Below are 27,346 nucleotides of genomic sequence, written 5' to 3' on the forward strand. Positions count from 1 at the left end.
CTCAAAGATCACCATTCAAGGACTCTATTGCTCGCACCCACAGAAACAGCTGCTGTCAAGTCTACTTGACTCACGGTGTGTCAGAGTGGAACTGGGCTTCACAGAATTTTCAGTGGCTGATTTTTCTGAAGTAGATCACCAGGCTTTTCTCCTGATGTGCCTCTGGGTAGACCGAAACCTCCAACCTTTCAGTTAGCAGCCAAGCATGTTAACCATTTGCACCAACCAGCGGCCTACATCCAGAGAGACTACTGCATAGTCCTTAGTAGGTATATTTTATATGTGGAATTGCTACATATCTGGATACGTATCTAATTCATTTTATCAGTGATTTTAAACACATGAAGATGCTAACACATATCCCTTAGTTATTTTTCTTCAAATGTTGACAGTATCAGTGCAAGAAGTCTGAGATAGAAGAAAATGTACTAGAGTGGGAATCCGGTACCAGGTTATTAATCATTTCTGTAATCTAGAACTGATAGATGCTGTTACATGGAAGGACCTTTACCCTATTAACTAAATACCTTGGTGACTCTGAGTAACCTAGTGTGGAGGTACGGAGCTCTAATGGTGCAATGGTTAAGCACTCTGCTACTACCAAAGGTTGGCAGTTCGAACCCACCCAGCAGTTCCACAGAAGAAAGACTTGGCAACTTGTTCCCATAAAGATTACAGCCAAAAAAAAAAAAAAACCCTTTGGGGAAGTTCTACTCTGTCACATAGGGTCACTACGAGTCAGAATCCACTCAACGGCCCCCAACAAGAACAACAACAGTGTGGAGGTAGACCTTACGGTAAGATGACTTGCTCTACATACACACGGAAAATAATTTAGAGTTCCCAGAAGCAAATGGATCGTGGGCACCCAAAGTTTTTGCTGTAAGGACTGGGAGGTACCAGTTATCCCTGGACCCCTGTCACGGGTGGCTGGGTGACCCACGTGGAGCCACCAGTCCTTACGTCCCTGTTGTGGGTAGGTGAAGACCTTGTTTAATAGGCAAAGCAATGTCAAACATCAAACACCCACCTCTCCACCGCACAGCTGAAATGGTTGGAGTTTGCCAACAAGGGCCTATTCTCCTGAAATAGGCCCACACAGGTCCATGCAGAAGGGAAAGGTGCTCAAGGTCCACAGACGGTTTATGCCTGGACAGGAGCTGCTTCTGTCCTGAGTTCCCCTGGTTAATGGAGCTGGCAAATTATCTTTTCCCCCCAATTGCAAATTCTTTCCTTCCCCAAGGCAGGGAGGATGGCTCTACGTGCTTACCAGGGTCTATCTCAGGCCCAGGGATTCAGCTGCTGAACCAGGCTTGGGGGTAGGGGGTGCGGTAAAATATCCGCAAGTACTTAGCTTTTGCCGAAAGCACCGTTCTCCTCGGTTCTGGAGGTGTGAGTGGGCTGTGTGGCTGGCTGCTTCTCCCTGAGGAAACTGCGGCATAACGCTAGGACCAGCCCGCCTCCGCCGCCGCTGCTCCGGGAATGGTGCCTGAGGGGTCCCCGAGACCCAGGTCCGGAAACTCCTCTCCGCTGCCGAACGGTCTCTTCTTCCCCCTGCCCCTCAGTTCGTTGTCTAAGCTTGCCTTTGATGCTCAGGGCTCCCAGCTTGTAACAAATATACTAGTTTCACTTGTTTTTTCGGGTCTTTGTTGTAAAGAGGGCTCGACAAGCATCCGTCTATTCTGCCATCTTGGCTCCACCTCTGTTTCCCTCATGTATTTTTATTTCTACCTAATCATCTCTGAAATAGAAGCAGAAAATATGTTTTTTTTACATGCCCTATTTTAAAATCATATCCTACAGTGTATCTTATGAATGCTAGATAAAAATAATCATGGCTAATGTTCATCGTAAGGAGCCCTGGTGGCACAATGGTTAAGCGCTTGGCTGCTAACCAAAAGGTTGGTGATTTGAACCCACCAGCCACTCTTTGGGAGAAAGATGTGGCAGTTTCCTTCTGTAAAGATCTACAGCCTTGGAAACCCTGTGGGGCAGTTCTACTCCTAATCGACTCGATAGTGATGGGTTTGGTTTTTTTGGTTTAATGTTTATTGTGGCCTCACAATGAGGCAAGCTTTGCTCTTTTTTACTTAATCTTCACACCAAACTCATGATGGCGCTACTGTTATTCCCATTTTTTCAAATACGGAGAACATAAACAACAATACTCCTTGTATACCTTACTGGTCTTTCCCAGGACCAAGTCTGAGAGTCATGTGTTACCTCAAGTTCCTTCCTCTCTACCCTTTTATTGTCCATCTTTAATATTTTCCATCTTTTAATATTTTATTATTTAAATTTAATATTTTACTATTTAATAGTTTCCGTCTTGAACCTTTTTCTTCTTTCTTCCTTGAACCCATTCCCTTCAAGCCTCCTGCACATTTTTACCTCATGACTATCTCTCTCCAGGTATTTCCTTATATTACACAGAAAATACTAATAAACTCATTGACACTTCAATCCCCATGAATTTCCAGATTGTTTCTGTCTTTCCCTTTACTGTCAAACTTCTCGCAAATGTATTCTATTTTCACTTTTTCCACTCCCTCACTTCTTATCCCACTGTTACATGGTTTCCATATCTACTACTTGCTGAAACTGACCTCTTGAACTTTCAAGATTCAAATGCCTCCAGGTCACCAAATCCAAATGGGGCAGGGCCTGCTAATTGTCTCCCAATATCCATTCTCCCTTTCTTCCTTTGGAATAGAATCCTAGGCAATCTGACCACCTAAAAAGGCACATTTCCCAGCTTCCTTTGCCCCAATAGTGGCCATGTAACTCCACTGTGGTCAATGATATGTAGCAGAATTATGGAATGGCATTTCCAGAATACTCTTTAAAAGGACAGGTCGCGCTCTTCTTTTCCTATCCTTTCTCGTTCTTTCTAAAACACAGATGTAACGTCTGGAGCATTAGTAGCCACTTGGGACCAGGAAATGACTTTGAGGAAATAAACTGAGTGGGATGGTACAGAAAGATATAAGGACCCCAGTCTTGACCTTAATGACATAAGAGAATTGGCAAGCCAAGATTGGATTAATGACTTCAAGACTCTTATATTAGAGAATAAACACTTGTATGTTTAAGCCACTGCAGCAAGGTCTCCATTACTAGCAGCTAAATGCAATTCCTAATGGATACATCCATGACCTCTCATTCTTCATTTATTCATTCATTACATAAGTATGTGGTAAGCACCTACTTTGTGCCAAGCATCATTTTAGCCACTGGTGATACAGTGGAAATAAAACAGATACAGTCTGCTAGGTTTGAAATGCTGATTAGACATAGAAATAGAGAAGCCAAGGGATAGTTAGTTGGGCTAAAAAAAAATTCTGTAGCTTAAAAGAGATGTTGGGGAGGGTGCTGTAATTTTGAGATTTATCAGTCTATCATTAGTATTTAAACTTCAATAAGATCATCTTGGGGAAAAAAAGGAAGAAACAGAGAGAAGTCTAGAACTAAGCCCTGGTGCACTCTAAGTTTGGAGGTCTACCAGAGCTGGAGGAGGAGAAGCCAGGGGTATAAGCAAAACTAAAGGAGCTGCTGCCACTGGGTCCCTGAAGAAGATGCTTCGGGGAGGAGGGAATAGTCAGATGCTACTGAGAGGTAGAGTCAGGCACAGGCTGACCATTCTTCATCTCCAATGAGATCAACGATGAAGCTAATGAAGCTTAAGCTTCAGAGCCCCTCACTAACACGGGCCTCTTCCAAGGCCCGTACCTAATCTTTATTTGTAGTTTTTTCTTTTTTTTTAATTGCAGTTTGTTAGTTGGCTCCAACTCATGGAGACCCTATGTACAGCATGATGAAACATTGCCCGATCCTGTGTCATCTTCGTGATCACTGGCAGGTTTGAGTCCAGGGGGCTCATCTTCCAGCACTATATCAGACAGTAGTCTGTTGTGATCCATAGGGTCTTCATTAGCTAATTTTCAGAAGTAGATTGCCTGGCCTTTCCTCCTAGCCTGTTTTAGTCTGGAAGCTCCGCCATGGTGACCCTGCTGGTATTTGGAATATCGGTGGCATAGCTTCTAGCATCATAAAGAGGATTCTACAAATTGTATAAACTTAGGTCCCAAAAAGCCTAGATGTGTCCCACTTTTCACCTCTTTGTGACACTATGATTATATTCTTCATTGACATTATTTCATCCTTAGCTTCTTATGACACCTCATGCTTAGTTCTTCTACTGTTCACTCCTCATTCTCCTCCAATCCCCTAAATGAAACATGACCTAATGTTTGATCTCATCCTTGTTCTTTCTAGGAGTCCTGGTTGCTCAGTGGTTAAGCACTCAGTTGCTAACTGAAAGGTTGGCAGTTCAAACCCACCAGCTGCTCCATGAGAGAAAAATGTGGCAGTCAGCTTCCGTAAAGATTGACAGCTTGGAAACCCTACAGGGCAGTTCTTCTCTGTCCTGTAAGATCGCTCTGAGTCAGAATCGACTTGACAGGGTTTGGGTTGGTTGTTCTTGCTACACTATACTTTTGTCAACTTATTCATTTATATTGCTCTAGCATGAACAACTCCCACATGTGTACTTCTAGCTTGGATTCCTACCACCCAAACATGGGCCAAGAATTACGCCCTTTTAAAAGTAGTTTTCCATGGTAAAATTTTATCTTTTTATACAGCTCGTGAACAGGAGATGAAATCAATACAGGGAAGGAAATATATGCTTGGCTCTATCAGTATTATTCATCGGCATGTTCTTTCAGAAAAGGAATAGAAGACAATCTTATCTATTGCTGAACAACAAAGTACTCTAAAACTTAGTGATTTATAACAATGACATTTATTATTTCTCAATTTCTGTAGGACAGCAATTCAGGTGAGGCTTACCTGGGTCCTGTGCTTCAGGGTCTCTCACAGGTTACAATCAAGGTCTTGGCAGTGGTTATAGTCATCTCAAGGCTCAAATAGGGAAGGATCCACTTCCTAGCTCATTTACATGGTGTTGGCAGGACTCAGCGCTTCACAGCTTGTTGGACTGAGGGTCTCAGTTCTTCCCTGGCTATTGGTTGGAGGTATCCCTCAGTTCTTTGCCACGTGGACCTCTCCATGGGGCAGTTCGCAACATGGTGGCTGGCTTTATCAGAGGGAACAAGGGAGAGAGCAAGAGAGGAAAGTGCAAGCAAGAGAGTGCAAACAAGGCAAAAGTCAGTCTTTTATAACCTAATCTCAAAAGTGATTTCATAGCTTTTTCCTGACTGGACCTGTCACTAGGTTCAGCCCACAAAGAAGGCAAAAGAATTACACAGGACTTAAATACCAGGAGGAGTCCCTGAGTGGTACAAATGGTTCACAGTTAATGTGCTCAGCTGCTAACAAAAGGGTTGGAGGTTCGAGTCTGCCCAGAGGCCCCTTGGAACAAAGACCTGGCAATCTGCTTCCAAAAATTAGCCACTGAAAACCTTATGGAGAACAGTTCTCCTCTGATACACACGGGATTGCCATGACTCGAGGGCAACTGGTTAAATATCAGGAGTCAGAGATCACTGGGAACCATTTTAGAAGCAGTCTACCACACAGTCCTTCAGTCCAGGAACTCACAATATATCTGGGGAACCATTATATAAGTACCTTTAAAAGACTAAGGTAGTCTCGCACAATGACTGCCAATCAATATAGGTGTATGTTTCTCTACAGTAGAGACATTGTGTTCCTGTCAGATTGCATACAACACGTTTTAAATCATCACTGATTTTCAGTGTATTTTGAGGTGCATTCTGTGGAAGGTATGCTCTTCTCCTCCCACTGCTGAATAATTGCTATGATAATGTAAAACGTAAGCTTTAAAAGCTTACTATGGGCTGTATTACGGTGGTTGACCAATAACCTTCATTCTTCTTTTGCATTGCAGCTAAGTGCAAAGTACTGTGTGTTTCATTTCCCACTTTGTAGTCAAAGCTTGGCCAGAATCTCTCTTCATTAAATACGAGAAACTTCTATCATGAGATGAGTTATTTGCATGAATACAGAAACTGACGTTTCCCTACTCACCTATGTAGAGTTTTCCTCATGCTACAAAGAAAAAAAAAAAAGAAATAAGGACAAAGAAAAAAAAAAAGAAATAAGGACAAACTAGCTTATCTTAATCTCCCTGAAAATTACTTAGTGATTTAATAATTCGCACATGGGTTTATAATTAATCGTAGTAAACATACGCGACTAACATTTATTGGCTTTCTTTTACACATACTGTAAAGATACTTCCCTTTTTTAACACATTTTAGGCACCTAGTTAGCTATCTGGAGCCCCGGTGACAGTGGTGAAGCGCTATGGTTGCTAACCAAAAGCTGGGCAGTTAGAATCTACCAGCTGCTCCTTGGAAATCCTATGGGGCAGTTCCACTCTGTCCCATAGGGTCCCTATGAGTCAGAATAGGCTCCAAAGCACTGGTTCGGTTCTTTTGTTTGTTTTTAGTTAGGTATCTTGGAGTCCTGGTGGTACAGTGGTTAAAGCGCTCGATTGCTAACCAAGAGGCCGGAGGTTAGAATCCACTAGCCCGTTCCGAGGGAGAAGTATCTGGTAGCCGACTTCCCTTTTAAAGATTTACAGCCTTGGAAGCCCTATGAGGCAGTTTTTTTTTTTTTTTTTTTTTTTTTTTTATAGGGTCGCTATGAGTTTTTTTTTTTTTATGAGTTGGAATTAACTCTATGGCAGTGGTTTAGGTACCTATCTTGGCCTTTCTGTGTAGTTCCACCCCACACCATAGAGGGCAGTAGATGTCCTTCCTCACTCCCAGTTTTCGACCTTGCTTCTCTCTATCAGAACGGACCAAATTAGTACGAAAGGGGGATTAGCTATAGAGACGGTAGCCTTATGTCCAGTCTCGCTTTTTTAAGAGAATTCTCCACCTCTTTAATTTGTTGTTTTAAATTGCATTATAATATTGTGAGCCCCAATGTATGGGGTGTTATCGAAAAGCTCCCCGGCGCTGGCTCTTGCCAGGCCTCTCATTTTCTCTTTTCCCCCACGCTCACGGAGAATGGTGCGGCCCGACCTGCGCCCACTGGACCCGGAAGTCGCCTCGGCGGCCCTGCGAGCTGAGCTCGCTCCTCTGCTTGCAACCTACCTGCCGCACGGAGGCTTTGGGGCCCGGTGTTTCCTCCTGTGCCGGCCCTCACTGGTCTATGGGTCTCCATGGTGACGGCGGGGACTTGTCCCGGGGGCGGGCAGCCCGGGCAGGGCCGCGGCGCTCCGGGGGCTTCCGCGGCGGCGTCGCCGTGTTCGCTGCTGTGGCCGCAGTGTTCACCCTCACGCTACCCCCGTCGGTGCCGGGGGGAGACTCGGGTAAAGTACTCTTAGAGTCGTCCCTCGTGCGCCTCTCCCCGGTCCCGGAGCGGGCAAGGGCAGCGTCTGACACTCGGCCTCTTCAGGAGGATGGGTCTGGTCCTCCAGTCCTCGGCCCTGCTCCCTGGGTCTGGTCTGCTCCGGCCTTCCGTCCACCCATCTGTGCCCAGCGCAGGGTTCTGCGTTCCAGAATCGACTTCTGTTTCCAGTCTTGTTAAGTCCGGTTTCTTTAGTTCTCAGGCTTGGGAGACGGGCCTTGTTGGTTTCGCCTGATGGGAATTAACGACCTCTCCACTTTCTCAGATCGTTTTTCTGCTCCTAAGTTTTTGCTTTCCGTTCCTTTAATATACAGAATATTTATTGAATCCTTGCGTTCAAGACAGAAAGAATACAGGAGTGATGAACAAGTCTCATGGACAGTATTCTAGTTCGGGGAGAGATTAAGTACACAAATTACCGAATAAACAAGAACATACCTGGAAAACCCTGTTGGTGTGGTGTCCATTCCGACTTATAGCGGCCCTGTAGAAAAGTAGGACTGACCCGTAGAGTTTCCAAGGCTGTAAATCTTTATGGAAGCAGACTGTCACAGCTTTCTCCCACAAAGTAGCTGGTGGGTTCCAGCCGCTGACTTTTTTTGGTTAGCAGCAGAGTACTTAAGTACTCAAAACAAGGACATACTAAAAAAATATTACGGAGACACCAAGAAAGTAATGTCATTGCAAGTGGGAGTGGGTTTTGGCTATTTTAGAATGGCTAGCCAGGAAAGGTGTCTGCAGGAGGTGGTATTTCAGTTGAAACGTGAATAAGGAGAAGAGCCAGCGACGCAGAAATGTGGGGGAGAACACTTAAAAGAGTGGAAGGCAGATGAAGCATAAAGCAGGCTGCTGTAAATAAAAAGAAAGCACAACTCATCAGCCATTGTAATCATTTATAATTGTTTTATATTTGGGATGTGGAGAGTTAGGTTTTGTTTCACTGCCACATTAAGTAACTAACCAATAATAGGTACTAATGACCAGTAATTTTGTCAGAATGTTGTAAATTCAGGTAGTGAGACTAAGAAAGATATTAGAGTGTATTAGCTATCTTTGCTGCATAACAAGCTACCCCCAAATTTAGAGCTTAAAAGTTTTTTATCTACCAATTTCTATGGGTCAGGAATCTGTGTGGCTTAGGTTGGTCCTCTGACACAGTGTCTTCCAGAAGATTGTTATCAAGGTGTGGGCTGGGGCTGCCCAGCTGTCTCAAGCTCAGTCCTGTGGACGTTGTCTGATGACATCAGTTCTTTGCCATGTGGGCCTCTCCTAGGGTATCTGGCTTCTCTCAGAGAGATGGCTCCTAAGTCTCACCTAAGTCAGATGCCTCTGTTATTTTGTAACCCAGTCTTGGAAGGGATATCCTGTTGCTTTGCCTTATTTTATTCCTGGACGTCAATCAATAAATTCAGTCCGCATTCAAGGGGAGGTGATTACACAAGAGACAATACTAGGAATTGGCAATCCTGGGGGACTGTCCTTGAGGTTGTCTACCATGTTGATGTTCCATTTTCAAATCATTAACTTTCCTCTTTATTTCAGGGCTTGTTGGACAAACAGGGATAGTGTTTCATTAGTGTGGTGGGGATGGAGTTACATGTTTCCAAGGTTTATATTAAACACCAGAATTAACTTTATAGTTGTAAGAGTTATGACGTTGGAGGGCATTACTCAGAGGTTAGGTAGGACTGTACCTTTCAAAAAATAATTGATAGCTACTTTTCGTGAATGATAGAGCCTGAAACAAGGGGGTGGGGTGCATAACTAAATAGATAACATATACTGAGCACTTACTGTGTGCCAGGCACTGTTCTAAGTGCTTTACATGGATTGTCTTATTTAATCCTCCCAGCTATCATATGAGGTAGGTACTATTATTACCTTTTATAGAGGAGAAAACTAAAGCTAAGCTATGTCCAAAGTCATACAGCTAATAAATGAGGCAGTCGGGGGGAAAAAAAGTAGATTGACTTTAAAACATGCTCACTTAACCTCTACTCTTTGTCAAAGAATTTCATGAAATTCTTTGTTAAATCTGCTGCCGCATACACAGTGGTGCTTGAAGTCTGTTTAAAGTCTAAGACTGCTGCCTTGCCTCTATTAATACTGTAATTTTTTCCCCAAAGAATAAAGTTACGTATTTACCTTGAGTTACCAAACTTTTTGAGTGTTCTAATTTGATTTTGGTTTTGGTTTGTTTAGTTTGACATTAAAGAAGTGGTTGCTTCTAATACTGTGTTCATTCTTTACAAATGATAAACTGCTTTCCACGTATCTGTCAGTATGGAAAATTTGCATAATCATATCTTTGATAATTTTGTTTATATGTTTAATGTACTCCTTGAATGTTTGTGTTTCTGAAATATATTTTCTATCAATAAACAGAACCCATCACAAAACCAATATAAAGCATGCATTCTTACTCTTGAAAAGTCTTAAATTAATCTCTTTAAGTCCATCACATTGTTGGCCTTGCAGAATTATTTTTGTACCACATATAGTTCATTTGTATAAAAGTGAGGCCAGGAATGCTCTAAGTTCTGTGGGGGTAGGAGGGTGGAAATCTAGGCTTGACGTCTGTTTGTTATTATTGGGACCAATAAATTAGCTTATATAGATGTTTGTATATTTTAAAGGTACTGTCTTAGCAGACTTGATATGAGAATAGTGTAACTGATATAAAAGGTATCATATAAAGCAAACTTTTTTTTTTCTTTTTTAAACTGTTAAGCATTTGCTGACAACTCTGTCACAAAGTGGTAGTTCTCAAGCTTGAATATACTTTGACTTCAGAATTGCCTTGGAAGCTTGGAGATCTTATTGGATTAGGTAGGTGTAGAGTATGGTCAAGGACTCTTCACTTTTAAAAAGCATCCAGGTAGTTCTCATACAGGTAGTCGTAGAACTTTAAGGAAAACCTCGTGTGAAGGATTAGGAGAAAGCAAGTACCCAGGAGGCTCAGTGAATTTTTTTTTTTTTTTACTATTTACTTCGTCTTATTAAATTTAAAGAGCAGTTGTTTCACTTTAGCTCTTTGTCAAGGATATATCTATAGGCTTTGAATAGTGCCATATCTTCTATTTAGATTTTAGTTTAACATTTGGGAATAGTTGATGGTGGAAGTTTGTTGAATTGCAGATTTATCACTAAACCAACAGAACCCCAGCAAAGAAAAACAGCACATTGACTTTTTAGTGGTGATAAGAAGTTAGAGAAAACAGCCTCTATTACTGTAAATATGATGTAGTAGTCCTCTTTTAATGTTAAGTATAATTCTAAATAGTGATTTTAAATAGAGGAAAGTGAATAGTAACCTTGAAATTTGGAATTTACATATACTTAATAGCAGAGCCCCGTGATACAGTGGTTAAAGCACTCAGCTGCTAACCGATAGGTTGACCTTCAACCCCCCCGGCTGCTCCACAGGAGAAAGATGTGGCAATCTGCTTCCATAAAGATTACAGCCTTGGAAACCCTGTGGGGCAGTTCTACCCTGTCCTATAGGGTTGCTGAGTCAGAATCTGCTGGGTCAGAATCGACTCGGCAGCGATGGGTTTTTAAACCATTCTGGGCTAAGAAACACTCCTTTTAAACATTTTTAGACCATTACAAATTTCTTTAAAAAGCATTTAACATGTAAAAGATAGCTTTGGTTTCCAGGGTGCTCTTGAACGTCTCCAGAAAACTTAAAAGATGTTTTTAAGTGATTCACTTCGGCAAGATGTCTGTCTTTGGGTACCTTATGGGGGGGATTCCTATGAGTCAGAATCGATGTAACAGCAAAGGAGTTTTTTTTAATGGGATTTCCAGAAGCCCTGGTGGTGCAATGGTTAAGTGCTCAGCTGCTAACCAAAAGGTCAGTGGTTCAGACCTACCAGTGGCTCTGCGGAGAAAAGACCTCGTAATCTGCTCCCGTAAAGATTACAGCCTAGGAGACCCTATGGGGCAGTTCTACTCTGTCCTGTAGGGCCGCCATGAGTTGGAATCAAATCCACGGCACACAATGACAACCACAACCACATGAGGTTTCCATGGTGCACCTCAGATAGGAGTGCTCAGCAGCAGGGCTGACAATGTGGTGTCATTTTGTCAGCCACTGTGTGCAGGACTTGCCTTGGTTTTTTGAGCATGGCTAGAGGAGGAAGAGGAGGTGATGTCTTCACAGGATCCTAGACTGGATAGGATAATGTTTTTAACTTACTGGGAGAGAGACAGGGATGAAAACAACTAACCAAAATAAACAGCAATCTAAATTAGTGCTAACTAAGCTTGAGCAAGATTCTGGAAAAGGCTGAAGTGATTAATTTTGCCAGAGGAGGAGAGAGGGAGGGTGAGAGGAAAAGTGTCACTGAGGAGGTGGCAATTGAACTAGCCCTTGAAGGATATAGGGGAGAGTGCTGAGAAAAGTATTCCAGAATGAGAAAATGAGCGATAACAGGTGCAAAAGAGGGGCACTCCAGAGGAACAGAGTGGACGATCAGATTTGACTGGGTGAACGTAGGCTTCATGGATGTCAGCCTAGACGAGGAAACTTGAAGCTGGCCTGTGATGCTGAGGAATCTGGACCTCATTCATCAAGCAGAGAGCAGCCATCTAGAAATTTTCCCATGAATGTTGATTGAGTTTATTGCTGCAGTCTAGGCCTGACAGGGTAAATTGTGGCTGGAGCAGTAGAAATGAAAAGTATTGATATCCATCGAAGGGTAGAAAATGAACATTAATACATTTCCAAATAGGTAATAGTAACTTTCATAAATCATTTGTATTGATTGATTTCCTACTGTGTGCATATAGGGACAAATCAGTAGTAATGCCTGTGCTCTAGCTACTTAAAATATTGTTTTACAAATAAGTATTGAATTACTGCATCATAATTGTAGAAATTATTACTAATGGTGAGGAACTAAAAAGGAGGACTATGTAATCATGTAATGATTTAATGGCTTGAAAAATGCGTTATGGTAGAGCTTAACAAAATAACCTGGAGTTAATAAACACTTGGAATTTATGCCAAGATATCCAACCTAGTTTTTGTAGAGAAGGTATCCAAATGCCGGTGTTAAAGTAGCACGGCACATTTTATGAAGGAGTACAGACAACGTGTATACATTTTCCGTAGCATAAAATTGCATCTTTATAGACGGTTTTATGCTAAATTCTTGGAGGGATATTATGTCACATTATACTAAAGCTTCAAAACAGTAATAGTATATTTGCAAGTGAATGCAACTCTTTCAGGAGGGAAAGTAAGCGTTTTTTAAAACCAAAATTCACCTATACTTCCACTGAACAGTTATGAAAAACTACCACAGATAGTTTGTTCAGTAAGAACTAAGAGAGAAATATTCTTAGACTATTTCATGCTGTTAAATCCCCACAGATTTACTGTTTTATCCAGTCAAATTAATGCAAAACCCCAATGCAAGCATTTGGATTTTGAAAACTTTGGAGGAGTGTCATTTTCTAATAGTAATTATTGGTTTTACATTATTTTTTCACAGGGGAACTGATCACAGCTGCATATGAGCTTGGAGTAAGTATTAGTTTTATTGTTTAATCAATGCTCTCATTAACAATTTTAGGAATTAAGAAAGTTTAATTAAGCATGGAGTAAAGTAGATTAATTTATTTTCAAACCCTGGTTTTTACTAACTTATAAGTACAGTATGTGACAATTTACTTTAAGTTTTAAATCCAATTAAACTAAATTATAAAGCAAAGCCTTTACCATATATACACTAGCTGACTTATTATCACCCCAAATTTTGTATAAGCTGTGGAGAATAAAATAAATCGGGTTAACACTTTTAATAAGTTTATTATTTAATAAACTTTATTATGGTGTATGATCCCTTTAGGCAAGACCTTAAGACTGTCAGCATGGTGGTAATCCGATAGCAGTGTGGTCTTTCAACTTCCTAACCAAAACGATATTTCAGAACCTGCTTTTTTTCAGTAGCCTTTTAAATGACCCTAATGTACTGTGAACCCAGAGAACAAACTGCTTAAGAACTGACAATGAAATATGTCACCCTTTCTGTAGGTAATGCACCATGTGATAGATGCTGCCAAATCCACTAAAGAAAATATGTATTTGTATTGGCACAAGAGGATTACAATAGAAAACCACTATTCAAACATTTAGTCGTTGGCGCTTAATCGTTATACTGGTCTGAGGAAAAGGGTTACTTTTCAATTAAAGCCAGTGTGACTATTCCATCATTAGATGAAAGCCTTCTAACTGTTGCTCGTTTTTCCATAGGTTGCCCATCCTCCTGGCTACCCTTTGTTCACTCTGGTGGCTAAACTGGCCATTGTACTATTTCCTTTTGGTTCAGTTGCCTACCGAGTCAATCTTCTCTGTGGCTTATTTGGAGCAGTAGCTGCATCGTTACTTTTTTTCACTGTTTTCAGGTAAATAGTTGATAAGCTAAAATTAATCTTAGTAGTTGGAGATGTAGCATTCTTATCACCCAAGTAGATTAAGTTAAAAAAAAAAAAATGTTGCTCGAACGGTTTTCCTAACTCATGTGATTTCACTTTCTCAAATTTACAGTAATTTCATATGCATTTGACCTCTCAAATGATTATTATGCAGTTGGTTCCACTTCGTACAATGGAGTGAAGGTGTCACCAGCTCATTATCACAATTCTCTGGTTAGGCAGAACTAATGAGGTTTGTCGTTTTATGCAGATGCAGATGGGCCAGGTTAATTCAGCAATATGAAGTTCATCTTTTGGTAAATGGTAAATAGCATTTAATTAATCACAGTATTGTTTATGGGTAGCTGCCCGTCAGGTCCAGTGGTAATATCTAATTATATTGTATTCTAAACATGAACATGTAAATTGTTTTGAAATAAGGCTATTAGCTGAGGAAATCAATTTGGGATGTGATTTTAGTGATGTGTCACTTTGTTCCATTATAGTTCTAAGTAAGGTAGGCAAAATTTTTCGTTGATGGAAGGCTTTCTTAGTTTGAAGGTACCATGCTTTTTAAAAATTGGTCATTAGTTTAGGATATTGATAAACTTGTTTGTCTTTGATGTTCTATCTCTGACATTCTTAACCCAGCCAAACCAATGCCTAAAAGGATTACAGTGAAAAATACAAATTTTATTTTCTGCACTTCTTCTAAAAACTATTACAGTACAGATTTTATTATAAAAACAAATCATTTTTGCTTGCAAATACATTATAATTTGAATAGACATAATTTCAGATATAATTTTTGGAGACTAATATTTTTATTTGTGTTAGAGTCATAATAATGTTCTTTAGATAAATTCTTTTTAAATTTTTTCTTATTCTTGGAAAGGTAAAAGCTAACATTATTTTGACTCTAAAATTTGCTTTTAAATCTATTTGTTTAGAGCTTTCAGGTTCAAATATTATAATTGTTATTCATTTACTAAATGTTTATATTGTTTAATTTGTTTCTATGTCAGTCTTTCAGATGTTCAGGGATAGCTAAATTTTTAGTTAAGTGTGAGATATTTAAAATAACGTCTCTGCTTATACTGATTAGTGTTGTGAATACTTTCTTTTTCAAAGTGGTTAGAATAATCTTTATTAGAATTACTCCTGAGTCTTTAGTAATTAAGAATCTGTCAGTATTTCTATTGAGAGGAAAACTGATCTTTTTTTTTATTTTTAAGCGTCTAGGTTGAAATTTAGAACTTGTTCTTTAGGTTGAAATTTAGAACTTATTCTTTATTTAATGTATGAATTATTAATTTTACCAAGATATTTTTAGAGACATTTTAAGAAAACCAATACTTGTATCTATTTTGATAAATGCTTAATGAAATACTTGTATCTGTATTTTAGAAGATCCTTTATATAACATATATTTTAAATGTTACATTTATATAAATAGCTACTATGCAAATAAAGTGATTAGTTTTCTAAAAGTTTTTCAACATAATAATTGTTGCTACCATTCTGTATGAGAACTGCTGTAAAAATCATATATAAAAATCTTTACAGACTCCAGATAGCTTTGAACAATAATTTCATTTGGATTGTCCACATTTTAGAATACCATTTTAGAATAGTTTGATTAATTATTATACTTGATTATAATGAGTTTTAGATTAGCACACTAGCCTGCAACCCTTTTCTTTTAATATACAGTCTTAATGGTAATTTTTTCCTACCTATTCTGATGTGTTTTAAATCAGAACTCTTACTTAATATGATTAAAGTGGATATTTGGTAGTTTTAGTATTAGTACTCTGGAAGTAAAAAGTTGCTTTTTTTCAGAAAAAGAAATCTAATGATATCTCTTATGTACATTTTAATATGAAAATACTTCATTATTTTGAATACAAATAATTGACAAGGTACAAGTCCTTTGAGAACAACCTAGTTCAAGTGGCAAATCTATTTTGTCAAACAATGGACACCCTTCAGAAAGGAGCAAGCCATCTCTATGGTAATAGGACTAACAGTAGCCTATTGATCGAGTGGAAGAAGACATTATACAATGTCAGCTGGCTTGTTACAATTTCATTTGTTGTATGACCCGAACTTAACCTTTAAAACCTTTTTTCTGTGAACATAAACCCAACAGCAGGACACAGTTCTGTACAGCCATTACAGTGACAGCTTTTTTTCAGTCCCAGAGTACAGTAAATATATTCCTTTACGGGTTGACTCCTTTACCAGAATTTGTTTAGGAGACATTTCACTACTTTTTTCATTTACAGGCCAAATCATAATTCCATTTTGTCATTGAGTATTGAAGGGTTTTCATCCAGGAAACAGTTTCATTCCCCCCCTCCGCCCCATCACTTAAAAGAACATTACTGTACATGTAGGATTAGTGCTGACTGGTGTGCAGTAAATTAATTCTTTTAACAGGTTTAAGTTTTTTTCAGGTAATTGTTCACATAGCATTCACTATATTTAGCTCTTGGGGTGGGCATAAAGACCTTCTGTACCTTTTAAATAAAGATTGTATTTCAAAAGCAAATTTCTGTTTAAACGTGTTGATGTAAAAAACTCCATTTTTTCAGTAAACATGACTTAGATTGAAAGAACAATTTCTTCGTTGTTCAATCACCATGTAATTTTTGCTTTTCTTGCATCTTTTTCATGGTTTTAAAAGCCGTAAGAAGTCATTAACACTGCATTTTTTTGTCAGTCTTTCCTAATGGTTGGCAAGAGCTCATATATATTTGCTTTGCTCTAATGTAGAAAACGTATGAGGAAAATAGCACATAGAAAGCTCTACGTATCACTCTAGTTTACTGAATTAAAAATAGCAAGATTGTGACAGTTGTTTATGTATGTATTTATGGAATTTCGCCCTCGGGGATATTTTTAAGCCTTGATAAGCATTTAAGCATTATATTATGGGAGTTTAATACATTTTATCTGTAAGAAATAGTATTCATTTTATTAATGTGTACATCTGTGTATTTAAGACTATGTAATACAGTCAGTGATTTACAGGAACTGGGATTTTCTCCTTTAAGGCCATTGAAGTAAAAGATTTTTTAATTTGATAGTATGGTATTCGAAGTGCCCTATTCTATTTGAAATATATAAATCCTATTAGTATAAAGTAAAAAAGTTCAAGGTAATGGAAATCATGAATATGAGCACCACTTAACACAACTTGAATTTCAAAACATCAAACTAATCTTATATACTAACCCAGGAAGGAGTGCTGAAATCACTATCGTAAAATATCTCCATGTTCCCATTTCATGTGTTGTGGTGTCACTAAAAGAGAGTGGAGTATGTTGGTTAAAAAAAAAAAATGTTGATAGCATTGTATAAAAATTCCTTACCTCAGGGAAGATTCAAATTGCTTCTGATCTCAGATGAGGGCATATCTTATATCATTTATTTTGGTAGTTACATGACAAGGAATATATTCTCAACAGGTATAGAAGTCAGGGTATTCTTTTCAGACCATTACAGGCCACATGGAACTCTAGAAGAATTCATTCAGCAATATTTGTTCAGTACCTCTGTGAACTGAAAGTAAAACTCTTTTAGTTTTTATAATACAAATTCGGTGCTCATCTTAAAGAAAGTAATATTTAAAGTCACTTAGCACTAAAGTGATTTTTCAAATTTTTTTTTCTAAAAGGCACTGTTTCAGGAAACTTGCATAAAAAGCTTTTAACACCATTAAGATTATACAGTAAGAAATCAGGTCTCTTAATGTTGATCAGGTTACCTAGAATACATGAATATTAATAATAATTAAAGGTGTCTTGAAACTCTCAAAACTATTCCTGCTTACTATAAGGAACTTACAGTCAATTTCAGTTATATCTGGATAGCTTCTGGCAGATTGTCTTATGCCAGTATTTTATTTGAGTTTTTATATTTTTTAGAAGTTCTACGTTTCTAACCATTATGTTGCTGCTAAGAACTAATTTGATTAAACTTTTGGAAACTGAAGACTTGATTCTGAATACTGTCTGCTATTCTTATAGCTTCAGCTAAGGTTCCGTTCAATAAAGAATAGAAAATTAAAATACCATGCCTTAGAGAGTGCAGAATCTCCTGCTTAAGGGACATTTGGATTTTCCAGCTTAAAAAGTATTTTAGATTATTGCCATAGAGAATAATGTGAAGCTCTTCCTAATTTCAAAAGTAACTATGCATAAGTAATGAATTGTCACCAAGTTTTTGTAGTTGAAGAAGAATGGAAAGTACTGGAGCATTAATTTCCATTCAGGAGAATATCTGCCTTGATCCCTGGTTAATTGATCATATATTTCTCTCGTGCTCGTATTAAAATTGCACTGACTCGGACTGGTTAAGCATATTAAGAGCTTGGTTCATTTGCATTTTCTTATAAGTAGAAGGACATATTAGGCTCAAATAGCAGCACCTCATTTTGAAGGGAAAAAAAGCGGGGCAAAAACTCTTTTTTAAGACTGTGGAGTCTTTTCTGACAGCTAGTCAGAGTTAGAATTAGTTCAAGGAAATGTTAATAATGCACTGCCTGGCCTAATCCCTTTGATATCACCAGGTATCCTCCTGTTCATGGGTTAATTGCTTTAAAAGCGAAGGCAATATTCCGAGCGGTGGGCCGCTTCACCTTTTCACAGCTGTTACCATTGAGTGACAACTAAATCCCATGTGTAAGATGAGGAAGAGCTCAATCTCCAATTGGGAGAAAATTTATGTAAACCGCAATCCCTTCAGAATGTGCGGAAGTCATAGACTTTCTTGATTTACTCTGCTTTTCCCAGAAAGCTCTATTGTTCACTTTCCTAAGTCCCATCAACCCTTTGTAGCAGAATATCACAGCGGCAGCAGATAGCTTGAAATATATAAATGCTATCATAGCTCTGATTAATAGCAGTGCTTATGAGTCAAGTCTGATAACAGTGCAGCTCTCCACTCAATTTCAGATACTGCTAATGGAATCTGTCTTCTCCAATTGTAATATGAGAAGGCCTAATTTGCCATGGAGCTTGGAGCTGTCACCAGTAGGGGATTGTGGGGTCAGATGGGAGCTGCCAGGTTTTTGCCCTGCAGCTTGTATCTCTCACTTTGAATAGAGCAGCCCCCTGCCTGCCAGTTAGCTGATAGGCCGCGGTGGGGTTTATGCCACTATATACAATAGAAGAGGGCTGCATAGGCTGACTTTATAATTGTGAAGCTAGCTCATATTTCCACAGCTACTGTGCTGCATAATTTCTAATAAGTGGTTTTAACAAATGTCAGATTATGAAAAGTTTCCTCAATTACAAAAACTTATAAAACATTTAAATTTCTAAATCTGTTTCCTGCCGAGATCTTGCCACTGGAACTAGTCATCACTTACTGTGACTGTGATAATAAATACATATATTTCTTAAAATTACAAATAAAATTATAGATCATAATTCAAAAAAATTTGCTGCTTTTCAAAGCCGTAAAAACGGAACTATTTTAATGAATTGAAATATTAAAATATACTTCATAACTTTGTATATTAAGACTGTTTAATATTAAATCTCTGTTGTTTATTATTGGTTAGTGGTTTTATACCCTCGTTCTGCTGGTTTCAATTATTTATATGTCTTAGTTTACTTTGTATACTTTTAGTATCTTAAAATTTTTAAAGTTATGCAACATCTTTTAATTTTCAATTAAAAAGAACTTAATGTGATGACATGCCTTAGGGTCTTTGAGGAAAATATGCTGGAATATACTTTTAACCAATTTCAGTTTTTCTACTGAATGCAAAATACACAGTCAAGATTGAATAAAAAGCTACTGTTGAGGTCTTACTTATTTTTTAACGTTTCAAACAAAATTTACTATCTGTAATTTTGGCGTCATTTTAATTAGGCTGTGCCTCAACTAGATATTGCTTCCCACTGTGCAAGTTATTTGGCATACCGTGAAAACTTAATACAGTGTAAAGGGTGATAATTCCTATAAAGCCAAGTTCAGTGTTTTCTTTGTTTATTTTTAATAGATATTCAGGTATGAGTTTATAGGATATAATAAAATGAATTGTTCTGAACCTTGAATAGCTTTATCATTCATTGGTTAATGCAAAAATCTTGATTCTAATGGAAACGGTGTGATTATATTTTATTTGTGGAAGCTATTCATAATCTTCATAATCTTAAGGAGCCCTGGTGGCACAGTGGCTAAAGCGCTGGGCTGCTAACCAAAAGGTCAGTGGTTCAACCCCACCAGCCACTCCATAGGAGGAAGATGTGGCAGTTAGCTTCCATAAAGATTACAACCTTGGAAACCGTAGGGAGACAGTTCCACTCTGTACTATAGAGTCATTATGAGTCGGAATCGACTCGGTGGCAAGTAGGTTTGTTTTTTATTCATAATCTTTTGTTGTGTTTTTTCTTTTCTGAAGCTTTTTTCATTTTCCCCAATTTTACTTAGTGGTTTTAAGTCAGGAGTAAGATTTTGTACATTTCCTTTTTGTGTCCTGGGAGTTAATATTTATGTAGCTGAAAATTCAGGGTAGAAACAGTGCTCCTTTTGATTGAATCTGGTGAAATAGAATTAACCTTGGTAGGATTTTATCTGGAGTGACAGCAAATTTTTATAAAATGTGGAAAAAGGGGGTTATTATGTGATTTCATTAAAGATGAAAATGTTTTTAGTCTTCTTAGGTGGGTGATGGTGATTTCAGAGATTTTGCTAACCGAAAGGTCAGCAGTGGGAACCTACTAGCCACTCTGCAGGAGAAAGATATGGCAGTCTGCTTCCATAAAGATTACAGCTTTGGAAACCCTATGGGGCAGTTCAGCTGTGTCCTGTAGGGTCACTGTTGAGTCGGAATCAACTCAACAGCAGTGGGTTTTTATACTATGCCCTAAATTATTGATTTATGTTAATTACGTCTAAACTTGAAAATGAAAAGGTTTAGATCTACTGCTCTTAAATGGCCACTGACGATAATTTGCTCACAGAGCACATATTAGATGCCCAATACGTATTTGTTGAAAAAATGTTGAGTGAACTGCCATGAAGTGGGAGAAGTTGAGTAGTGTACCTTTTAGCATCTTGGCTTCCCAGGTTGACCGCGTTCCAGGTAGACTGAGAGATCGACACATGGGTGTTGATTATGTGAATGAGGACAGGAGTGTTTATATCATTTTCATGAAAAAGATCTAGAAAGATAAAAACTTGAGAGGCTTAGGGTGTGAGATTTGCTGTTGATTACATTCTGCTTTATGATATTCATCCTGCTAATTCGTTGTATTTTTTTGGTCATCAGCATACATTGACACCATAGTAATTTATTTAACAGCAGTGCTCAGATGCTGCATTGTGGCCTACATACTCAAAATCCACTTACTTCAAATAGGAGTCCTTGGTGTGGGTAGTGTACCTTCCATGTTGGCTTTCTTTTCTTTGTGCCTGCCCTGAAGACAAATACATTCATGAATTTTATGATGCACGTCAAATATGTATCCCAAAAGAATTTCAGGTTTCTGTTATTTGCCTTTTGATTGAGGGCTCTACAAACATGTGACTACACATGAAAATCAAATACCTTGAAGTGGAAAGAAAAATATACCTAACATCAATAGCAAACCTGTGTCAGTGGTATAAATTGTAACTTCCTGATTTACCCACTGTGTCAACAGATGAATAGTATTCCATCAGTGAAAAAACTACCACACAGTCAGTACCTTTCCTACGGATCTTATTTAGGTCTCATGGATTTTTTGGACGAAAAAGAAGACGGTTATGCTTTAACCAAAGGATTCAGACCCTCACATTTGTTAGCGTGCTCTTAAAAGCGTCACATCTTCTTACCCAATTGCTGTTATGTGGATTGCTGTTATGTGGATTATCTAGGTGAAATTTTAAACACTACACTATGCTTCCCATGCTATCTATCATACTCTTGGTGTATCTCTCCTCATTGACTAGCCACGGTTTTATTATATAAAATAAATGTTTTAGTATATAAATTAAAACATACTACAATGACTTGGATTATTTGATGTTTTGAATCATGTATATCATTGCTTTCCCTGATTAGTGTGAAACCTTGAGAATTAAGTATACCTCTCTAATACTGTAAAAACTTGATTTTGATTATTGTTATTGACATGTGACTATCTTTTTCAATACAATGGTTGTGTTATTAAAATTACTATAGGATTAGTGTTTGAGGATATGATCTTTTCTTCATATGACCTTATAAAATTTTATCTTTCTACAGGTCAGCTTATATTCTAAAAATGCGTATTTTATTTGGAGAAATCTCTCCTTCGATCTTCTATGAGGCTCTATGTGATAATTAAACTGAGAATAGAAAACATTTTTTCTGATAATATGTTTAATTCATAATAAGGTATTCTTAAGTTAAAATGGGAAATAGGTTTAGACTATTTTGGAACATATTAGTAAATGCTGATGAAACAAGTTCTCATTTAATTTACAACGTCATTTGAAGTTCTCTTCTTTTTCTCCAGTTTACTGTTGGTTTGATTGAAGTCATTTCATCAATTTCAGTAGAAAAGTATGTTTTTATTTTAATGAGCTAATTTTATAATGCCACTTTAGCATGTTAAGTAAACTTTTTAGCTCCTAGTTTCTTGTTTTTTATAATTGCTTTAGCATAGCTATTAAAAAGAAATAAATGAAACTTGAAATTAGATCTCCTGGGTGAGCCAAGTGAAAAACAATGATGTTTTTGATTATGTCGTTTTTATTTGAAAAAAGATAATAATCAGACATGGTTTATAGGTAGGTGACAATTATTTTGTCTGATTTTTTTAGGTTACTTAGTTTATCTACAGTTCATCTTCACACTAGACTTTATGGATGATACAAGACAGCTTGTTTTATGGGCTCAGAACAATTTCATTTAAAGCTCATGCTTAAATAATAAGGTCAAAATGGACATTCTGTCTATGTCTTTTTAAAAGAAAGATTACTTACCTAGAAATTTGGGCTGCCAATTCACTTAACAGTATTACAAGCAGTAAAATTTATTAATAGGGTTTCATTCTACTTATTTAACTGTGCCAAAAATTTTATAAGTATGTGTAGCCTTTTCAGGAAAAAAAAAAATTATAGAGTTAGTTTGTTCTGGTTAGAGTTATTCCCCAAAAGAGATTACAACGTTTGTCTAATCATACAGGGCACACTCATTGAGAGGGATAATATTTGGCCAGGCTTATAAGATGACAAAGGTACCAGTGATCTATAGGGAGAGTAGATTCGTTGGAGACTAGGAATTCTGTAGACTCACAGGAAAATACCTTTCTTTTAAACTCATAAACAGATAATAAAAGTGCTTGCTAAGTCACCTCTCTTATGTTACAAGTCCAAGACTAGATTCACCTTGAGAAATATTCTGTCAATGTGATTTTTGTAGCATCACTTACCTAAGCCTTCTATATATTTAATTTTTCTTCTGTATCAAATATGCCAAACCAAAAGCTACTACCGTCAAGTTGATTCCAACTCATAGTAACTCCATAGGGTTTCCAAGGCTGTAAATCTTTACGGAATCAGACTGTCACATCTTTCTCTTGGGGAGCTGCTAGTGGTTTCAAACTGTCAACCTTTCAGTTAGCAGTCAAATGCTTTAACCACTGTGCCATCAGGGCTCCTATTAAATATGTAGTGGCTTATCATATGAGAGGTTCATTGATATTTGGCTCAATAAGACATAAGTTATAAACTTTGAGGAATTTTGTTTGAAATTTCACAAAAATTTGAGAAAACGTAAAGGACTTTATTTACACATCTGTGTGTGAAAGACAATACAAGTAACTGTGAACCTTCTGTATTTTATTATTTTCTTTGAAATATAGACAAGGAATAAATAAAGCAGAATAAAAAAATGTTTTAGGTAAATTATTATTTCAGTACTCTTGCCAAAAGAATATTTAAATCCTTGAATTAAAGAACAGAATGGTAAGATGATTATTCCTTAGTTACTGGAGGATATACTCATATGCACATCACTTTATTTTTTAAAAAAATCAATAAAGAAAAATCTTAATTTCCCCCTTTAATCTCATATATATTTTTGCACAGATACCATTTTTATAACATTAAAGAACAGCAACGATGAAGAACTTGGTTTTAAAAGAATATTTACCCCAACACCAAGGCATTTTTTGGGTTTTTTTTGCAAGTTTTTAAAAAGTTTATTTCTAAATAATGAGCATAAGTAATTTTATAAAGCATTGTTTGAAAATGGTTGGACCTAGGTTGAGGTAATTAGAAACCATTGTATAATGGTTAAGGTTGTGTGTCAGCTTGGCTGGGCCGTGATTCTCAGTGGTTTATCATTTAAGTAATGATGTAGCTTGGCAGTTATGTAATGATGTACTTCAGCAGTTATGTAATGATGTGGTCATCCTCCATGATGTGATCTGATGTGACCAGCCAATCAGTAGCAAGGGAAGTTTCCTCTGGGATGTGGCCTGCATCCAATGTATATGTGGATGTTCTGGCAAAGTTTGCTTGCTTGCTCTGGATTCTGCACCCAGTTCATCATAATCTGACCTCCAGTTCTTGGAATTTGAGCCAGTGGCCTATATTGCCTGTTGATCTTGGGATTCATCAGCCTCCACAGCCTGTGAGCCAGCACTCTGCCATATTACCTGATGATTTTAAGTTTATCTGCCCCTGCAGCTACATGAGTCAGGAGAAACTTCTAGCCTGCTGCCTGAGCCACAGACTTGGGACTTGCCAGCCTCTACAGCTGTGTGAGCCGTTTCCTGGACATAAATGTCTTTCTCTTTCTCCCTGTATTTAACGAAAAGATCAGCAGATCGAACCCACCAGCCACTCCTTGGAAACCTTATGGGGCAGTTCTGCTCTTTCCTGTATAGTCTCTCTGAGTTGGTATCAACTCGATGACAGTGGGTTTGGTTTCTTTGGTGTATATACACTTCACTGATTTTACTTCTCTGGAGAAACCAGCCTGAGACATTTAGTACTGAGAGTGGTTCTAGAGAGTAAAAATCATAAGGATGAGCTTTCCAAATTGGTTCTCAAGTCTGACTAGTTTTTTTTTTTTTTAATGTGCTTTAAGTGAAAGTTTACAAATCAAGTCAGTCTCTCGCATATAAACTTATATACACCTTACTACAGACTCCCATTTACCCTCCCCCAGTGAGTCAGCCCGCTCCCTCCTTCCAGTCTCTCCTTTTGTAACCATTTTGCCAGTTTCTAACCCCTTCTACCCTCCCATCTACCCTCCAGACAGGAGATGCCAACACAGTCTCAAGTGTCCACCTGATACAAGTAGTTCACTCCTCATCAGCATCTCTTCCCAACCCATTGTCCAGTCCAATCCATGTCTGACGAGTTGGCTTCGGGAATGGTTCCTGTCCTGGACCAACAAAAAGTTTGGGGACCCTGACCACCTGGGTCCTTCTAGTCTCAAGTCTGACTAGTTTTAAAGGTGCTGATGACTCTGCCTCCAATAGTAAAGGGGGTGCTGCCAATCTATGGTGTGAGATGGCAATATTAATACATAAAATATCACCACCAACAGGTCAGTTATTGGCAAGAAGCGAGGCTCTAGGTGATCACATCTTTGATATCCTTTTACAGTTTTGTCAGAATGAGATGTATAGGGAAGTTGGTTGTTCAGTTCCACTTTCACTACACAAAGTGGTGAAAGAAAGAGGTGTGTTCAGGACTTCAGAGTCACAGCCTAAGTGCTGCATAAAATACCTCTAAGTTATCACTTGTGCCCTGAAAGAAAGCCCTGTTTCTTGTAGCATGTCTTAGTCATCTAGTGCTGCTATAACAGAAATACCACAAGTAGATGATTTAACAAACAGAATTTTACTCTCTCACAGTCCAGTAAGCTAGAAGTCCGAATTCAGGGCACTGGCCCCAGGGGAAGGCGTTTTCTCTCTGTCAGGTCTGGAGGAAGGTCCTCGTTGTCAGCCTTCCCTTAACCTGGAAGCACCTCAACACAAGAACCTTAGGCCCAAAGGACGTCCTCTGTTCCTGGCACTGCTTTCTTGGTGGTTTGAGGTCCCCATGTCTCTCTGCTTGGTTCTCTCTTTTATATCTCAAAAGAGATTGGCTTAAGACAGTATCTAATCTTGTAGATCTCATCAATAACTGCCACTAACCCATCTCATTACATCATAGTGATAGAATTTACAACACATAGAGAAATCACATCAGATGACAAAGTGGTAGACAATCATACAATACTGGGAATCATGACCTAACCAATTGACAGATGTTTTTTGGGGGGGACACAGTTGGATCCATGACATGGTAACAGAGCTGATGTTGCTATAAACCAAACCCAAACTCTTGTCGTAAACCCAAAAAACCAAACCCAGTGCCGTCGAGTCGATTCCAACTCATAGCGACCCTATAGAACAGCGTAGAACTGCCCCATAGAGTTTTCAAGGAGCGCCTGGCCAATTCAAACTGCCAACCCTTTGATTATCAGCCATAGCACTTAACCACTACGCCACCAGGATTTCCAACTCTTATCATAAGAGGGCTAAATTACAACGCCAGTTGAATTCCCAACCTCAAGTGGTGCCTGAAGTTAAAGTGAGGGCATTGATTGGAAAGAAATGGGATCCTGAAACTTGGGATGGGGACATATGGCAGATAATCAGGAAGCTGGGAACACTGAGCCCCTAAATTCCATTAAATCACTTCTGCCAATAGAACCAGCCCTTTTCCTCCCATCTGAAGAGATAACTCCATCTTTGTCTACTAAGCCACCCTCCCCAGTAAAACTGTTACTCCCTGCACTCAAATCTAATGAGATTAGCCAGCTGTGTCTGAAGAGCCTTTGGGATATTGCCTGGGGCGGCATCTGAGTCATTGCCTGGGGCATAGCCTGGGGTAAATGCTTTACAGGACATAGTCGAGTGTTCCCAGTAACCACCCCATCACCCATTTTTACTTCTAGCCCTGTAACTAGACTTAAGTCCCAGTGTGCCCCAAAAGGTAAAGTACAAATTGTGACCTAGGAGAAGGTATGCTATACTCCAAAAGAACTGCTTGTACAAACATAAACCTGGGGAATATGTGTCGGAATGGCTATTAAGGGTTTGGGATAATGGTGCAAGGAAGGAACATAATGTCAGGTAAGTCTGAGTTTATTGATATAGGCCAACTAAGCACAGATTCTTCATTCAGTATTTGAGCTCAAGAGGTTGGGAATGGATCTAATAGTTTATTTCATTGGTTCACTGCAGTATGGATTACACAGTGGCCTACACTAAATCAAGTTGAAGTACCAGACTTGCCTTGGTATACTGTAGAAAAGGTATCCAAAAGCTTAGAGAAATTGGCATGTCAGAGTGGATTTATTAGGTTATACCCATAGACCCATATGTGGAGCATCCACAGACATACCTTTTACCACAATGGTGAGGGACAAGTTTGCGAAGGGAGTCCCAGCATCTTTGAAGACTGCTGTGATTGCTATTTTACGTAAGTCATATTTGACAGTGGGAACTGGCCTCGCTGAATTAAGACACCTAACTACAACAGGGCTGTTTGGACCCTGTGGTGGTAGGGGCCAAGTGGCAGCGCTCATTCG

The 27,346-nt window shown here is 38.5% G+C and overlaps 1 protein-coding gene and 1 long non-coding RNA gene across 8 annotated transcripts in view; one reads left to right on the forward strand and one right to left on the reverse strand.

Moving 5' to 3' along the window:
* Positions 1-280: 280 nt before the first annotated feature.
* LOC111750160 (uncharacterized) lies at positions 281-7,198 on the reverse strand. Its single transcript, XR_002785307.2, has 4 exons — positions 7,089-7,198; positions 6,013-6,033; positions 4,852-5,098; positions 281-1,741 (listed from the first exon to the last, which is right to left on the reverse strand). It is a non-coding gene; the product is annotated as an uncharacterized LOC111750160 (long non-coding RNA).
* The window catches only part of TMEM260 (transmembrane protein 260), an 84,245-nt gene continuing 64,045 nt past the window's right edge, over positions 7,147-27,346 (forward strand). For 6 of the 7 annotated variants that reach the window (XM_064292528.1, XM_064292529.1, XM_003408665.4 and 3 more), the window contains exons 1-3: positions 7,147-7,306; positions 12,846-12,877; positions 13,607-13,758. In XM_064292528.1, coding sequence (XP_064148598.1) covers positions 7,147-7,306; positions 12,846-12,877; positions 13,607-13,758 — 344 coding nt within the window. Of the gene's footprint in view, positions 7,307-10,150; positions 10,174-12,845; positions 12,878-13,606; positions 13,759-27,346 lie in introns of those variants that run through there. The other variant, XM_023546195.2, reaches the window with a different exon arrangement.

Source organism: Loxodonta africana, chromosome 10, assembly GCF_030014295.1.
Source record: "Loxodonta africana isolate mLoxAfr1 chromosome 10, mLoxAfr1.hap2, whole genome shotgun sequence".
Taxonomy (NCBI): Eukaryota; Metazoa; Chordata; class Mammalia; order Proboscidea; family Elephantidae; genus Loxodonta; species Loxodonta africana.